This window comes from Pomacea canaliculata, linkage group LG8, assembly GCF_003073045.1.
Source record: "Pomacea canaliculata isolate SZHN2017 linkage group LG8, ASM307304v1, whole genome shotgun sequence".
In the NCBI taxonomy this organism is placed as follows: domain Eukaryota; kingdom Metazoa; phylum Mollusca; class Gastropoda; order Architaenioglossa; family Ampullariidae; genus Pomacea; species Pomacea canaliculata.
Window position 1 is genome coordinate 4,636,194 of NC_037597.1, and position 18,684 is coordinate 4,654,877.

The 18,684-nt window shown below is 36.8% G+C and overlaps 1 protein-coding gene across 2 annotated transcripts; it reads right to left on the reverse strand.

Moving 5' to 3' along the window:
- Positions 1-695: 695 nt before the first annotated feature.
- LOC112569929 (CCAAT/enhancer-binding protein zeta-like) lies at positions 696-18,684 on the reverse strand. Of its 2 annotated transcripts, none has more exons than XM_025248025.1 (28): positions 18,541-18,684; positions 17,601-17,705; positions 17,293-17,357; positions 16,410-16,674; positions 16,145-16,244; positions 15,141-15,329; positions 14,846-14,910; positions 14,410-14,535; positions 13,581-13,626; positions 13,343-13,386; positions 13,077-13,161; positions 11,429-11,513; positions 11,030-11,126; positions 10,633-10,717; positions 10,262-10,376; positions 9,849-9,990; positions 9,503-9,583; positions 8,934-8,981; positions 8,546-8,774; positions 4,908-5,050; positions 4,590-4,689; positions 4,286-4,424; positions 3,401-3,495; positions 2,986-3,046; positions 2,381-2,553; positions 2,186-2,282; positions 1,797-1,933; positions 696-975 (listed from the first exon to the last, which is right to left on the reverse strand). In XM_025248025.1, the coding sequence occupies exons 1-28, from the start codon at positions 18,604-18,606 to the stop codon at positions 743-745; spliced, it is 3,216 nt and encodes a 1,071-aa protein (XP_025103810.1). In that variant the 5' UTR covers positions 18,607-18,684; the 3' UTR covers positions 696-742. The 2 variants fall into 2 exon arrangements, with proteins under 2 accessions (XP_025103810.1, XP_025103809.1); XM_025248024.1 differs by having other exon boundaries at positions 700-975; positions 16,410-16,677.

The following is an 18,684-nucleotide window of genomic DNA, read 5'->3' on the forward strand; positions in this document are numbered from 1 at the left end:
CTTAAAAAATGAGACAGAATATCCTGCTAAACCAAGATGACATACAGCAGGCATCTGTGTGTGGTTTTCAAACAAGCCTAACACACCGGCAATGGCAGTCAAAAGAAGAAAACCCTGAATAATCTGCCTTTTTTCCCATTTGTCAAACAAACACCATCATCTCTCCCTGTTTAAACAGCATTGACCCTTGTGGCACAGACGTAGAAGGCATTTACTTGCTAGAAGCACTGCGTTAACCGACAAAGCACAGCATGTGCCTTGCATGGACACAATCAGGAAAAAAAGCTGCACTTGTCCTGCCCTCCCTCAACCGCCAACTTCCTTTGCCACTAAAGCACCTGCTAATTTTCTGTCACCGTCAATCCAGCTACAGGTACGGTGAGCACAGCCAACACTCTTGCATCAAACAAAAACTGCTTTAGCAATATGCCATCCACAAAGGCACTATCTCATAAGTATGCCACTATTTTATTATTCTTCGATGAACTCCCTGGCATGCTGAAGGTATGGCAAGACATGAAGGCTAAATCTGCTGAGTGAGCCACATGTGCAAAATGTTCAGTAGCACAGAAAATAAATAAAAGGTTGCAAGCACTTTAGACTCAGCTGAAGCTGTTACAAACATCAGTATAATAAAACTGTTGAAGGGCAAATGTATCAGAGATCATCTATAGGTACAAGGGTACTGGCAGAAGCTCCACAGCATCTTTCTGCAATCCTTCCTTCCCTCCATACACACAATCTAGGTCACAAAAGACAAATCAAGTGCTGTACACACAGATTTAATTCTTCTTTTTCCCAAATTTGTGTCCCTTGCCAGGTTTCCTCCTATGTCCTTGATGTCGGTGCTGTTGAGTCTTGGCTGGTTTTCGCTGTGAGCCTGCTGTGCCTGCTTTCTTCCCACCTTCCTTTGACTCCAGTGTCTGCCATGAAGAAAGCGGTCTCGCTCGGCCTCCCACGCCAGCTGCTTGAAACCTAAAACACAAGTCATTTCACTACCGCTTTCTGGGCATCATGTTTCACAAAGAACAACACAGGCCTATCACTGTTGTCAAGGTTGCTGGTACATACTCACATACAGCTCCTCACAAACTTAAGACGTTGCTGATCCTTATTGTCAACATGGCATCTTCGAACTCTTATTAACAGTCTGTGACAACTACTCAGTACAGCCACAAAAATGCTAGCCAAGCATGCCTCAGTAAGAATATGGAATACAGTGAGGACATCATCTCTGACTCAAGTACTTCTCATATTCTTTACTTTTTCTACCTCCTCAAATTTCATAGCAACTTACAATTTTACTACGAAAAGAATCATATTTGACTAAAACTTCTTTGTTCTGCACTCTTAGATGATAAATTTATTTATTTTGGCAAAAACTGCAAGTCTCACAGCCAGGCCTTCTGACCCGTGCCTCCTTCTACTCTAATAACTACCATTCCACGAAGATGAGGAAAACTGTTATAAGGCTAAGACACTGCAATCAATGATGATACCAAGAGCAACCACTGTTATTTGAGAGCCTGAAGTCAGGCCACGCCCCCTTTAAATGAATAAACATTGCTCGATTCAAGCATGTTTGTTCTGACAATCGTGGACTGGCAACAAACACACACACATACATACAATCAAATGAGCACATTTTCATACTCTTCGAATACCAAAGAGATTCAACTTTGCTGATCCTAGTCGAGGGTGGGCATGGCAACAGGTACGCCCTGGTCATTGTAGCCTCACTCTCCTGTCTAAATGGTCCCTCTTGGTATCCTGTTTGCTGCAATTATCATACTCACTAGCTTTGTCTGGATTGCTGACACCATGGCTGGTGCCCATAGACCCCAATGTATTGCTGGCATTTTCTTCCAGAACATCAGCAAACTCTTCCGCTGCAGCAAATATGCCATCACCTGCTGTGTCGGAGCCTCGTCGCCTGCACATTGGAAAAGATCTCACCTGTCAATGCTCTTGCAACTCACTGCATGGAAATGTTCTGAATTCTTTTGTCTAACAGAAAAAAATTTCATGTTTTTCCTCCGCTTTTTTTTCTCAGATCTATTTTCTGAACTTCATCTAGACAAAGATTTTTGAAATTTAATCACACTTGAGTGAATATGCTTCTTACCATTAAAAAAAAAATACAAACACAACATCCATATATTTAACCTGTGTACAAAAAACTGACCTTTTGGCTTTCTTTTCAAAGACATCATCTTCTTTCGTAACAGGTGCTCGTTTCTTGCTTTTTTTCGTGCTGTCTATCATCAATTGCTTTAGTTCATCTACAAAGCAGAAATAAAAGTAAAATGATAAAAACATACACAAAAACACAAGTAGCATTTTAGTGTTTTCAAAAAAAAAAGAAAACCCAAACAGTTACCATCACTATCATCTCCTAGCTCCTCCATCTCTTTACGAAACTCAGCTGCTAATTCATCATCCTCCTCTAGTTCCATCTCTTCATCTGACAAATCATCTGGATCCTCTTCGTCAGTGCTGACATCACTGCCAATATCTTTTGTTCCGTCTTTTCGGCCTTTTTTGCTGAGATCGCTGTAACAATAAACTATGCACAGGTAACAAAATGGCTAGGGGGTCATTGACAAGTTACACAACTGATAACTTTTATAACAGTATAAACATCATAGTGCATTATGCTTTATCACGTATTACTGAAGTCACTGATGATGATGATGATGGCTTTCCAAGCTTGAAAGTGAGCGTAATGCACTTGAGCAAATTAGAAAATCCAGTTTGTAAACTACAAAAGCAAAGAGCTGGGCTGGGAGTAGACTCTATCAAGTTTAAAGACAAATGTAAAAATAGAAAGACTACCAGTTAATACAGAAATAACAAAGGAAGTGGGTTTCACAGGTGTGTTTCACGGCAACAGGTACAAGATATTCCAGATACTAGGCCTACAGAAGGGATGAGGAATGTACCGTGCAAATGGCAGACAACAGCAGAGTTAACTCTAACACTCACCTTGCAAAATCCATGTCCAAGTCACTCATTTGGTCCTCATCAGCATGACTTTCATGTTTATCTGTGGACAGCAGAAGATGATTTCTAACAAAATTTTACAAAACAGATGGACACCAGAAAAATAAATTTAAATAGGACAATATCTTCCTAGCTGTGATGAGAATGAAAAGTTTATTTGTTTCTTCCTGAAATGTGACTTATAAAAACCTGCAGCAACGTGTCTAATGAAAAAATGCCAATTCAGCTATCGTGAGCAAGGAGTTATGTGTGCACATAGGTGTATGCATATTTTTGGTCCCGTGTCATATGTTTTACAAAGCCAATAATAAGTAACATTAATCTGAATATTCTCTGGTCCTAGTGACACAAAGAAAAACAAAATAAGGATCTATTTAGCAGTTAAAGTGATGCTCACCAAGATATTCATCAAATTCTGAGTCACTGACACTCCCTGCCTCACTGTCCTCACCATCGTCTATTTTGCTTTTCTCTGCACGCTGACTGAAGTACCTGGGAATTATAAGCATCAGAAATGAAAGCATTTGAGGTTTACAGGAATGAATATGCTCATTAAACTTCCCCATTTGCCCTAAGACAAAAGACAATTGAAATGCTTTATAACTATTAGATTTATTAATATAATGATTTGAGGTGCCTTGCAGTAGTTGGGATACAAGAAATACCTTTTAAACGTAATACTTTGATGACTGGCTTAAAAGACAAATCGGTCACCAATAATGCACATAGCTATTAACATAAAATATTACCAAAAGAGCCATGTGTTGTTCGAACTTTATAGATATGCAAACTCAGTTGCCTATTTTAAGCAATGCAGATAAGTTTAGCCACCATGTTACTAAACAAAAATGGCCACATGCAAAGAACGTATCTTGCAATGCAAATAAATAATTTTTATCTTTTAAAACAATCTCTTAAATTTGAGATTTTGTCATCATTTTACTGTGAACTTATGTTTTTTGCCTATTATTATTTTGATAGGCAGAGACGGTGCTGATTGGGCCTAGGATGATTTGATCTTTTGGTCTTGGGACAAAATGGACACAGCTGGGACAAAAAGACTCAGGCTGTGAGGCGAGATGGTCTTGGGGTGAATGACTGGCCCCCAAAATATTTGGCAGGAAACACAGATACTCAACAATTTGCAAAATAATCCTGCATGAAGAAACACCTTACTTTTTAGTTTTCTGCATCAACAGCATACATGATAAAATTGAAATCACAACAAAAAACTTCCTTGAGGTAAGAAACAAGATAACTTGAATGACCACCCAGTCCTTACTTGTACAAATAGCGTTCATGTTCCGCAACACTTGCTTCTCCTTTCTCTATAAACTCTGCTGATGTGACTGGCACAACCCCTTCAAGGATCTCTTTTCTCTTGCGATAAGCAGCTCCAACTGTGGCTAATTTCTGGCTAGCTATGATAAAAAGACATTTTTAAAAAGATTATTACAAATGTTTAAATAAAGTTTACAAGATTTAAGCTATTTTCAAAAACATTTATTAAGTGTTCAATGATGCGAGTGACACAAACTGTCACTGAAAATGAACTACATCTTTAACAACTGTGCTCACATACTGACCAGCATCTATTTTCTTGGGATTTTTGTAGACAAAGCGATCAAGAAATCGAATCAGTGTGAAATCTTGAAGGGGATTCCCAGAGTACACAATTTGTTGGCCCTGCAACAGAATAAGACTTTAAAAGTATTGTATAAGTACTACTTTTGTAGTCACACAGTTAAGATGGCAGTAGTAGTAAAAGTACCACTGGTTAAAAAAAAATTACATGTTTATTAAAAGTAATTCGAAAACTACAAAGGAAAAAAAAGAGTGGTTACCCTTTGCAGCACTACTCTGTACCTAACAAAACTGATCACACTATGGTAGTCTGTACTTACCTCTAACACTGTGCGAGCAAAGAGACTGACAGATGGATGGTAGTGTGCCACCAGCTTGTACAGTTCATACAACATTGTGTGTTCAGCATGGCAGTAGAGAGGGTTCCGCTGGAATGGTTGATACTCTTGTTGCTCATGTTTGCCTGTTGCAGGAGGTACACAAGTCAGTACAATGCTGGTCTTCAAATGTTTTCATTTTTTCAGCAAAATGGTTTTGTGTTGGTACATGAAATATAAGAATTTATTTCACCAAGTGACGGTGGACATTGTCTTAGTAAGGGCCCAACATTTTGTGATGGTCATCAATCACGGATTCTGCCGTTCTCTTCTGCTTGCTTGCATGTACTCACACCATGGGTGGGAGCCAGAAATTTTCCTGGGACTGAAGATTTTTCAAGAGCCATGTAGTACTCGAGCATATGCATATAACGTTATATGACACATGGTTGCATACGCGTTTCACGTTTTTCACATACATAACACACATAAGTCATACAATGTCTTTAGTAGTTAACAATGACAAATGTCCAACTTTATTAACCCTAATGGGCAATTATAACTTGGGAAGTGTGTTCTGTTACAAAAGTTTAAAAAAACTGCTAGTTAAAATACTAGGCGAGTGGTGCATTTTAAGAACGTGCATTCTTATATATAAAACATTCTTAAGGTACACCTATATCACACACCCGTGCACACATACAACTGACAATTAATCTATAATCTATGGTTGAGCATGTGGACTGCAGAGGTTGTAAACCATTTCAAGTCCCTATTGCTTTTGCATATAGGCATAGTATGTTTGCCTGCCTGAACTCAATATAACAAATTCTCCTGCTAGGACATGTTCTGGTATGGACAAAATGCTGTAAACTTTTCTGACAATTTGCTGATCATAAAAAGGAATCTAAATTTCTGTGCTTAACACCAATTACCTTAGAAAAATATGGACAGTATGGTTCAAACTGTTCATATCATGGACAGAAAACTGTAAAACCAGCATATGAAAGAAAAAAGTGAAAGACTTCAATGAATGACTGATAAAAACAGCTCAATGTTGCTGTGCTGACTGAAAAACTATTCAGCTATTGAAGGTTCACATGCTGATCATGTTTACATCCCATTTTAGCCTGCAATCAAAAACAGAGCCTACGAACCTGAAGGAGTTAACTGTCTCAACAGGTACACAATAAAACAAAATTTTATTTTCCTAAAGTCTATGCCTATCTCTTCTGTCTTATCTATATTTAATTTTGATAAGGCAAATAAAAACAAGTAAAAATTCCAATACCCACCAAAACCTAACTCTTCTTATTTTTTTAAAAATCCAGCGATTGATGTTTGCATTGGTCTCCCTGACATTCTGGGAGCAGACTTTTCAGGGGTATTTGTCAAAATGTCAATTTGTCCAGTTACTATGTTGGCAGGCTGTGAGGTTTCTGTTGGTCTCTTAGCTGTCTGTGTTGATGGCTCAGTTGCTGGATGAGGTAACTGCTGCTTCTTAGTCGGCTGGAAGCTGATGCAGTCCTCCAACTTCCTTTTTTGGACAACATTCTGGCAAACAGTGTCCTGTTTTTTTTTTTTGCTTTTTTTTTAGCCAGATGAGCCTCTCTTTCCAAATGCACTGTATATGATGCATGTGCAGAAATCTCATTTTTTATCATTTGGTCACTGGGGACCATCTGTATGGCTCTCAGTCCTCTGGCCCTTAAATCATACTCAATAAACCCAATGGCTTCAACATTTTTAGGTGTAAGGTTGGTTCTGTCTTTTTCAACAATGTCATCCATAATATTAAAGGTTCCCGCTGCCCGGCATTTTATTCGCTTCCAGTAATCGTTTTCTTTGAGTACGGATCAGTGACTAAACTTATGTCGGGAACGATACGAACATCGCCAGTGAAAAGACAGATAAAGGTGGAAACACTGAAAGGACTTTTAATTGTGAAGTGCAACTTTGACAGCGAAAATTCACGAAATCCTTGTGAAAAAATGTATGACACAATCTTGCAATGACTGAAACTTTACAAGGAGATTCACGGTCTATGAAGTACGGTTTGGGAGCAACAGCCCCGCAAGATGACGAAGGTGCCGGACCATTATTAGCACGATAATTTACACAGCGACTCACCTGCACGTCCGCAAAGTTGGCTGAGCGGGAGATAAGGTATGACTATTTTAATTTAAATTTTAAATACCGGTTTTCTATTTAAAATGGAATACCGTAGTGGCGTGGACAGATCTGCCGTTGAAAGCATCACTACTCGGTAAAGTCAGAGGAAAGTCCCCCCCCCCCTATTTATCGGCGGTCTTTGTCGGTGACAACATCATCATCGGCACGCCTCCCGCTTTCGCTCCCGAAACGTCTGGTCACCTTACCCGAGGTCATCTTTCTGACTTATTGCTACATGTAGCTGTGTTAAACAAGTTGTGACATAAAAATTGACGTTCAGAAAACACTTCTAAGTTCTAATTAAGCAAATTATTGTTCCCATGTCTTCACGTTAAGCCCGACAATAATAACAAGCAGTTTATTCAGTTGTCGTCACCATATTACTTCGCTGTAAGAAAAAGCCGGTACTGTCACAGACGGTGGGAAAGGTTACAAACAAATAAAACACTAAATTCGTGCGTTATTTCGCGAAATTAATCCAACCTATCTAACTGTATATAAATCAGTGCTTCCGACATCATATCAATAGGGATGTTGATACACGTACTCCATCCCCGCGCGGATGGTCGGCCCCAGGCCCCGCGTATTCCTAACGCCGCCTCTGCCTATTACCACTAGCGTATGGTATCGTTCACGACACGAGAAATTTTCGCTTTTTTATTCATAGTCCCTGGTCCTTCCTCGTAATCAGTGAAAATTTTGAATTATACTTTCCGTCCCAGTTCCGTCCCGAGATTTTTTCTCAGGACGGAAATCCGTCCCCCGGACGGAGAACTCCCATCCCTGTCACACGCACGCACAGACCACTTACACATATCAGTTTTACCACCATTGATTTACCACCATGTAAGAGAAGTTTTAACAAAACTAAAAAATAAAAAACCCCAAGAGATACATATGTCTGCTCTAACAGCCATTTTCCAACTTAGCAAGCTTGTTTGATTGATTTTAGCATGAACATTTATGATTACAGCAGAAGATAGAAAATGACAGAAGATTGGAAAAGCTTGGAACAGTCCAAATGATATTGAGATCACCCAGTTAAGCATGAAATCATCATTATTCTTAACAACCTTTCCCATAATGCTAGTCCTTTTTTACACCCTTCCTTTTGCAGTATCATGTTACTCTCAGCTCTTGTTCTTGGGTTCCTCTTTGTGTTTTCTGTATTTGATTTTATTCATTTAGAAGGTTGTTTATTCTTTTAAAGTTCATATGTTATTTGTTTGTTTTCCTGTCCCTTGTATGCTGTCCCTGTTTCATTCTCGTTCTTAAGAACTAAAAGCATGCTCCTTAGGAGTGTGAGTATGTGCTATACAAATTCTGCATTTATTATTATTATTAATGCCAAGGGAACAAGAGAGCTTTAGAATGTAGAGAGTTTTTAGTTCTTGGAAAAGGGGCCATCAAAGGAGAGCTTTTAAATGTTTAAAATTCACTGAAGACAAAAATCAGAATTGTTTACAAACCATCACGATTTTTTCGATGTACCCACGACGACAAGGATGGGTCATGAATAGATCCACGTGATGAAGATGGAGATTCTCTTGATATTTTTCCCTCATCTTGTATTATTTTTTCTTTGTCCTGAAATTCTTCTGGAACTGGCAAGTCTATAAAATGTTCTTCGTCATCATCTTCATAACCAACCAGATTAGTAGTGCTGTTCGTCACCTGTTCTTCAGTTTTGTTTTCATCCTGAAATCACACCAGTCACAGACCCTCAATCTTTTGTCACTTCTGCCTGGACTTTTAACTGTCCAGTTGCAGAAAAAAATATACATAAAATGTAAGTGTTAATAATGAAATATTGTGCAGAAATATAAAACCTCAAACCTGCAGTCTGAAACAACTTACCTGTCCTATTTGTCTGATGGCTAACAATTCCGGTCTTTCCTTCAGAATCTGCAAAAGCAGGGAAGAGGAAGGGGAGAAAAATGTAAAAAAGACCAAACAGGGTCACACAGGTCAAAGAGCCAAAGCCCCAAACCCACATGGTGAGAAGTCATACAATTAGCGTAACATTTAATCATGTCATGTTGTTAAGGTAAATGAAGGAGTTCAACACAGTTAACAAAAACATGTCAAGTAAACACTTGAGGAGTTTATGCACTGGCATAATATGTGTTCTCTTTTCCAACTGAAAAAAATATTCCAGCAAGGGTTTCAGACATTTACACTCCTCATTATGTTAAACTTTCCCTACAAAGTGCTCAAATTTTTATTTTTCTATTTTTACACTGCTTTAACAGCTTGAACAGCAAAACCTGCCACATACGATGGATGATTAGGAAGTGCTTTTAGCAATATTGTGTGACATCCTGATTATCCACAGATATTGTACCTATGCCCTCGAAATTGCACACTCACACCCATTGAGAATGGCTTTATTAATATTTACAAAACATGTAAACAAAATGACTAACCTGAGATAGCACAATCAGAGCTCCACATAAGAAGTCTGGGCCAAGCTGACTTCCCACCTGAAGCAGGCGCTTCATAAAAGCCTGTAATCCCACATCAAATGTTATGAATTGCGCTGTTATTGATGCCCTTAAATTTTTCCTTTTATAAATTCTTCTTATCGCCATCAAACACTACAACTTAAGCAGTGGGTGTCATCTAATTGACTGGATCAAAAACATTCCACGTTTAAAAATGAAAGGCAAAAACACTATTGCATCTAAGAAGAAAAGAGCCCTGATTTTTGAGCACCTGATCTATCCAAATGTCACAAGAAAACTTCGCTTTCATTTCTCTTCAAATACCTACCTTAACACGTTTGTCACACACATCGGCTTTCATACTGCGGTAAATCAAATTGAGAAATTGTGGGTGCTTGGCAGATGTCTTCAGCCCAGCGTCAAGCATTTTGCGATACAGTGCCACGAAAAACCGATCACCCTCGCTGGAGCTAGAACAAATATTTTCAAGCACATGCTCAATTCAGTGATGACCACAGTTTTATTCAGACTGTATTGCTAACATCTCTTGCAGGAACAAAAAAAAAAAAATGTCCCCAAATAATGTTATGTATATTGCTAGTCTTATGGATTGCTTTTGGCCTATTAGATAGTGTGGAAGGTGGGAGAGGCAGGCTATAAAAAAAAACAAAAACCACATTATCACAAGGCATAAGGGAAGAAAGACAAAAGAAAAGGGAAGAATTGTGTGATTTCACTTGCCTGAGATCTGAGACCTGCTGCAGCAACATAAGAGCCTGAAGTGCAATGTTGAAGTTCACCAAGTGCACTATTTTGTAAAGGGTCCCAATCTGTTCAACCATGCTGTTTTCTTTGGCTGCATATTACAGAGAAAAATGAAAATATTGACAATATGCTTTTTTATTCCCCACAATAAAAACAGATAAAAAGTGTCAAGTGCATCTTTTAACAAGTAGCATCACTGTTACACTTTGAACCCTCCACCTGTCATGAGGTAGATTCTGATTGAATCGCAGCTTCAAACATTGTCGTGGATGAATAACAAAAAAAAAGAGAGTAATAAAGTAGCATATCCAACTACATAGTGAACTTGCAAGGTCATGCAGACTCACCTTCAGCAAATGGATATGCTCTGTTGACTCCAGTGAGTAATGCCCCCATCATTTTGCTGTCCATTTCTTTTTTCTTTACATACATCTAAGACCAAAATGGAATTATCAGGAAAATTGTGTAAACAGTTGTCTGAAGTTACCTCTAAAGAAAATTGAACAACCTTTTTAAAGAACTGAGAATTAACTGACCCAGCTAAGCAGTTGTCTAGAGCAGATTTTCTCGTTTAAAGGAAATGAACCATCAATGCATGTATAGCAGAGGCTAAGTGGTTTGACAAATAAGAACAATACTACTGCTCAGAGATACAGGATTCTAAATTACATGTATTACAAGATCCTTTGTGGTTTAGAGAAGTGTAAAAATGTAATACACAAACAGAAGAAACTGTGAACAAACCTTAAAAAAACTAAAATATATGGTGATCAATTTTGTGGCAAGAATATGATCTTTGCTGTTAAGCTTGATCTGGTTCAGGAAGCACATTGCATAATACCTGCACTCAAAAAAATAATTTGAACAATAAAAATTAACATACAATCTTTATCTCAAAACACACATACTTAATGTGAAGAGATTCGGCATGAAATACAAAAATTTTTATTACTGGTGAAGGATTAAAGTCGTTGAATTAAATGTTAATCTTTTTTTTTTTGGCTGGAGTGAAACCTTTTTGTGCAGCTTTATTGGTCTTGTTTTCAGATTTGTAAGGAATAACATTACCATTAGCCATGTTTATGACCCAAAGAACACAGACATGACATGCATATAATTAGCTTTTATTGACAGAATACTAACTGTGCACGCTGTGAGATGCCAGGTCTGTAGATAAGTCGTTCAACCTCTGCGACAATCACCTGCTGCATGTTTGGATGCTGCTCCACTGTTTAAATGTTTAACAAAATTATCAACTCCTTTATTTACTTTGTATAACAATGATAAATAAGTCTTTTTTTTAAACAGCAGATTAGTCTGATTCAGTCAACTATGTAACACTGATACTGTACAGAAGTTAAAAAACAATTCAACAAATCATTCACGAGGACTAAAGTTTGTACTCTTACAGTATTCCCAGTTCATGCAGATTCTCCCATATTTCTGATAATGGCAATTTGATACACATATTATAATGCTTTTCTTTGTTATTTTCACTTTTAACTTGGTCATGCTTGCTTATTCTGAAATTGTTGAAGATTTATAGGGGAACTAACTCTTCAGGTTAGAGCAATCAATCAAGACATTTGTACCATGATAGACAAAGGCACTCTTTTAAAATGTACTTTTTATGTTTTTGAAAATGATTCCTGTAAGATGGTGCAATAAAGCAATAACAGTTGGTCACAAGAATCTTACTGTTATAAACTCAGGACTTCTAAAAAAAAAAAAACGCCATTAATGAAGCACAGTTGACTGATGCACAATGGAAAAGAGAAAACAATGAACAAGGCCTGGTCATTTCAATCAAAAACCATTGTCCCAGCTACACTTATAGCCAAATAGACCCTGGCCTGACTAAAACACCTTGTAAGACCACATCATTCCGAACATTGAAAGCTGAATTGACCCAAGACTTGATTTGTCCTTTTGGGTTAGATTGATTAGACCAGGGGAGCCTAACGTACAGCCCACGCAGGTGCCACATCTGGCCTGCTCATTTTAACCAGAGAATTTCATTAACAAGATAATTTCATTTTTAATGCCACGATTCTGGCAAAACCACCATATTCTGGCCTCTGAGATTTTACGTCGTGTCCAATGCAGCCCTCGGGTGAGAAAAGTTTGGGCACCACTGGATCACACTTTCATTGCTGGGAGATAATGTCATTATGGGGCTGATTTGAACCAGGCAAGTGGAGCTATATGGTATGGGTTGAGATGACTGCTGACTAAACGATCACAAGCTGTCTCTTTCAAAATAAACTTATTTATTTTATGTGATTTCTGCAGAAAATCAAACTAATGGGTCTACTCTGAAATGTAATTTAGTTTTTTAAATGCAACTTATATATATATAGATCGTAGCACAAACTGTTAGTCATAAGTCAAGTTGGGGAGGTCATAATAGTGATGACATGTATATAGCAAAACACGTCCACAAAAAATATTTAGGTTGTAACATAAAAAGTCTTAAAAAGGAGGTCTTACTGTTTATACAAAAAGGAGCTATCAACATTTATTCTCCTGGATACAATAAGAATGCTACATCACTGATGTGTATACTCATCAATGATGGTATTTGCAATTATCCTAAACAGCTGTTAATTAACATACCAAGTACTGTCCCTACCCCTGATTTCCAAATGGTATCATAGAATTCTATGTAAAACCATTTTGCTTTCTTTCTAAACTTCCTTTTAGCCCTGATAGATCCCTTGCAACTTGTCTATACACAAAACTTGTAAAAGCTACAAAAATTATTTCTAGTATCATCATCCAAATCACAGACCCAGCCGTATCAGGAGATAGGAGGCATGTGATGCCAGTTTGTAGTCGGGATCTCCAAGCTTGTTTATTACTTTTGTGAGGAGTACCTAAACACCAAAAAGACCAATATAAACCAAACACATTAGAAACAAAAGTACATGGATGACAACATACACACAAGATCTAATTACATTGTAATACCACAATAAAAAAAATCATTTATCTAAACAAACAACAGTCAATAGGATAAAATGACTCCAATAATCTAAAAACGCAGAGACCACTTACATTTTCTTGTTCTGGTTTTTCCATCAGCAGGTAATGCATGGTGTCTGAGGAAGTCACAATAAGCACATCAGCATTAGATAAATGTGAATTCTTTAAACCAAAAATCTCCCCCACCCCAAAATAAACAAAACAAAAAAACAAACAAGCAAAAACAACCCCACCTACCTATGACATTATAAATATGCTACTTAGCCTTCTCATCTTTCACTACAAAGATAAAAAAGAAAATTAACATTACCTAAAGCTTTTCGTTTTGGAGCCAGGATAGTGTCAAATGACATTACCTGCAAAAGTAAAGAAACAGCTATAGTCAAATAAAAATCACAATGAAAGTCTTTATTTAGTTGACCACAACAGACTGCACTCACTGGAGATCCACCATAAAAAAGGTAATAAAAAGACATTTTCAACAACATAATAGTCATTCACCTCAAACCTATATAAACGCTTGATAGCCTTCAACAGAATTTATTTAATTCAATCATGATGGTGTCACACTATGCTGAGGTCATAAAATTCAAATTTGTCTTTGTACTCAAGACCAAGCAGGTGTATAAGGAAAGAAGACTGCTAGATTGAAAAGCTGAATAAATTTTCTACAGCGATACTTTCCTTGAAATTTATTTCTTGTTGAATGAAAAAATGTTGGCACCAAAGAAGAAACAAGAATTTATATTTTCTAGTTCTCAGCTAAGACGATGCAGGTGTATAGCCTGAAGATGAAAATTATTCTTTAACATTGCATGAAGATGAAGTTTTTTTTAACTAACCAAGAATCAGCTCAAAAGAGATTCTGGAAATTGCAATATGTTGTGACGGTAAGTTATACAATATTAAGCATCCTTAAATGCTGGGACAGTGTCTCCCCTGACCTTGAAGTGACCTTTTTATTTACAACAGATATAATTAAAAGAAAAAATTAAGCAAGTCATACACTGAAGGTAAGAACAGGCATTCTATAATTTTTTCTTTTTGTGAGGAAATTTATAGTGATACTTTTTAATTTTTTAAAGTTATGCAATGTGCTCTCAGTATGGTTGTTAAACTATAAAAAGAAGCCCACTTACATCAAGAGCAGCAACAAAAGCTGAGTATTTCTCCTTCAGAACAGCTTCAACATACCACGATAAAAGTTTTTTATCAACTGCATCCTTGTTCCCACCACATGTACTCCACACTTTGTCTAGAGGACGCTGAAAGATTCCCATAAACAAACTCCATATATATCATGGTTATATCTTTCTACCCACAGAGCTTTTATATTTTTGAATAACTTGGGTGGATTAATATACACTATATATACATCAAACCACAAAATACATAATCTACAACTCACAAGATAAGGATGTAATTGGGTTTAAAACTACAAGCAGACATTTTTTTGAAAGATTTGTTTCCAAACATTATGACATTCATGTGTAACATGGCATCACTTATTACTTCAACACTATGTTCAATTCTTTAGAAGAAAATGAAATGCAAATGAATGAGTGGATCCCTTACAGCATCAAAAGCAATCAACTTGCGATCACTAGGCAACAGACTTGACATCAATTCTTTTAGCGTATCTGAAAAAAAAATCAGTTTATAATGAAATCTGCAATAAAATCAAACCTTATAGTGCCTACAATAAAAATTTAAAACAAATGTCAGCATTCAAAGAAATTAGTGCCTTCCAAATGTCCAAGCAGGCTAGTGCACGCATCCTAACCCACCACTGTCTATGAATTTTATATCAATAGTTGTGTACATAATGTAAGTACATCTATAAAATGCTAAAATATAGAAAAAAATATACCTGCTGCCATCATTGCTTCACGTTTTCCTTTTTTGTGCACCATGGCAACTAATGAGTCAAGGGCTGAAAGACTGTGCACAGGTGATTCTTCTACTTGCAGTGTCAAAGCAGCCATTTTGTCAGAAAGTGTACCAGATGTCAGCACAGTTTTTAGCCATTGGGAATCTGACCTCTTTTTATGCTCCCTGCCTGTAAAAAAAAAACAACTCAAAACTATACTATAACTATTTTGGCTACTGACAATGTGGTTTTGCATTTGCTGAGTTTCCTAAAAGATGATTATCAAGAATAGCTATCATTCTTTATTTACTTAATTCAGAAAATTGTTGGCTGATTTTATTTAGTTAAAATATATTTAAAAAATCACTAAAAAAGAATCATTTGTAATTGAAGATTAATGTACAATGTTTAATAGCTGAACTTGTAAAGCACATTTCTCAGCCAGAAGGTGGGCTAAATATGCTGTGTATGAAAGACTACAAATGAATCAACAGTTAACCATACAGGCAACAGCAAATAAATGAAAAAAATGGATGCAAACTGAGGACAACATAATCATAAATGAAGTGCATGGACAAAGATAAGCACTGCATTATATAAGGTATTTCTTAAAAATGGTGGACAATGAGGCCAGATTTGAAAGGTTCAAGCACAGCCATAGAAAGAAGGGCAGAGAATTTGAAGTGGTGGGGCCATAGAGGGAGATCTGAAAAATTTCTTGTTTGATGTCTACTGCATTACCGAAAAATATTGACATCAGCAAAAAACAATGTAAACTGCATACAAAATTCAATTTATTTTGAAAAAAATGGGGTGATATGAGAATACTCGCTCTCACTTCCTTGAGGCAATTCAAAATATATTTATTTAGGAATGAAAGATTATTTTTATGAATTGAAAAAAGCTTTGAATGCAGCATACACTGTAATAATCATTGGGCAGAACAAGGAAATGTGTAAGTTTTACTTTGTCCACTAATCAAAAGTTGTAAACAATCTACTTACGCTCCTTGTATAAAGTAACTTCCCTTTCCAGAATTTGTGCAGCAAAGTTCCGAGCTGTCTGGATCAGATCATATTTTGCAGGCTTCTCGTTTACCAATTTCTATAAATGATAAAGGCATACTCTGACAAAGGCTATCACATCTTTACACATCAATTAAAAAGGTAGTAGTTTAATAACAGACTGCACATTAAGTCACTAAGAAATAAGCTGTGCCTTAGGCAATGATCAACGGTCACACAAATGTCAGATCCATCTACAACATACCTGACTATCTAGCCATGAGTCCCCTGGTTTGAACAACAGGTATGAGCGACTTTCTGGAGATTTCAGATGGTGTGTCAAACTTTCTTCGTCACTTATAGTAGTGCTGGTAACATCAGCATGCTGTACTTTATATTTATTCTTTTCCTGTCGTCGTGCCTTTTCTGAAGTGCCAGTTTTACTTTTACTGGAGGCTTGTTCTGCTTCACTGTCTCTGCTTTCATTGTTGTCGACCTCAGACTTCTGCTGTTTTGCCTCCTTTTCCTTGCTTCTGGTATACATAGAATAACTTTTGGTCCCAAAAATAATGTTCTCAGACAAAATTATTAGTTGATGTTCATTTTTCAAAGACTAGCCTCCAAAATTCTTAAACCCTCTTGAAAAACATGTAAACAAAATTATTCTTAAAATCTCAAGTACTGCCTATTAAACTGACAAGTTTTCAAAGACCAACCCATTTTGATTCAAACGACAAAGTTTATAAACTAATCTGAGCAAAATTTCCACAACCTTTCTTCAAATGCTACAAGTTTTCAAACATCTATATTCTGACTTGTATACATAAATGAGAGGAAAGAGACAGATAGAGAAACAAACTCATTTTAAGAAAGAAGAAACTAGCACTGGCCGAAGCCCCAGTGTTATAGGTGTTTATGTACTACAATCATATCTCAGATTAGATAAATATTTGGAGGGCTCTTTACTCACAGTTTGTGGACTGAAATCTTATTATAAACTGAATTCAGTTATTTAAACTAAAAGGAGATTATGCATTTATTTATGGTTTAAGCTCTTGATAGCAAGAGACAACAAGAGTTGGAGTTACACAAGGTGTAAAATGTAAAGAGCAAGACACATTTATGAAACTAGAATGGAGAAACCATACTTTTTTCCTTCTATGACATCAGGTCTGTGTTTTTTTATTCCAAGCTGTTCAATGAAATCACGAAGCTGAAATCAAACAAAAATTGGTAGCAGGAGGTCTGGTAGGTGGTACTATATACAAATTACACTCCTTGACATTACTGACAACAAAAGCTATTCAAAAAAGTTCAGCTTACTTTTCAGAAGACAGATACATTTGAAAGCAAACTGTATGTAAAAATATTTTAAAGTGATGAAAAAAGCAAAACAATAACACTAATGCATACTAAATAACACCAACACTAAAAACAGCTTATTTTATTTACTGACTTCATCCTTTTTGATAGGATCTGCCTCCCAGTCATTTGCTGCATCCAGGTCCAGATCTTCAGCCTCTTCATCCTCCCCAAGACCCTCCAGAAGCTGCAGATCTTCCTGCCAAAGCATACATGATTCTTGGTTCAATAGTTAACCCACTTAGTGCATTTTAGTGGTTTTAGTCTCATTAATAAAAGTTCAAATTTGATACTTCTACTTTAATCAAGATGATTGATGGAATAAAACTTCTGCTCCTTGGCAAAAAATATCCACTATCTTTAGACCATTAGTGAACAGTTAAAATTTCTTGGTAACACCAAGTATGAAGGCCATATTTACCAATAATTCAAAAGGTTTAGAGAACTTACGATCAACCTCTACCCCTAAATTTCTCCATCTCATCATCTGATCTGGACTCTGTTACTATTTTCTTCTTGTGTATGAGATTGTTTATGGCGATAAAGACTAAGATCTATTTTATGTTAATTTTAGAACCCAGGCAGCATGAATTTACTGGACACATGAACTATCACTACAGAAAATAAAATAATAATATAAATATTTGTCATTTACCACATAATAATAAATGCGTGATTTGTATAGCGCATACTCGCAGCGAGCTCTTAGCGCTTGAGACAAGAACGTGGACAACATACGAAGGAACGGAAGGACGAACAGTACTGATGAGTAATCAAAGAGGAATAGATAAAAATGAAAGAAGAATCAAGTAATAAGAACGAAGAGTGTCGTGATTCAGCAAAGCAAGACGAGTAGGGAAGTAGCAATAAACGGGAATTAAGGAGGATAGGGTTTCAAAGTAGCTTTCTGTGGACTGTTGTGTTCTCTCACAAATATTTTGCAGAAAATATATTTTTTACTAGCCAATAATTAATATTTTACAGAGGAAAAAGCAAACTGTGTGATCGGTGTTTTGCAAAATTTTATCTATTACCTTGGTTCCGCCAAGTTCTTGAATTAGAGAGAAACTTAGTTCACCGCGTGTTTCACTGGAAGCCATGTTTACGCTAGGAATGTCGCTGCGATTAGAGTTGTCTAACGTTGGAACATGGCGCGCCCTCTGAAGGTGATGACCCCA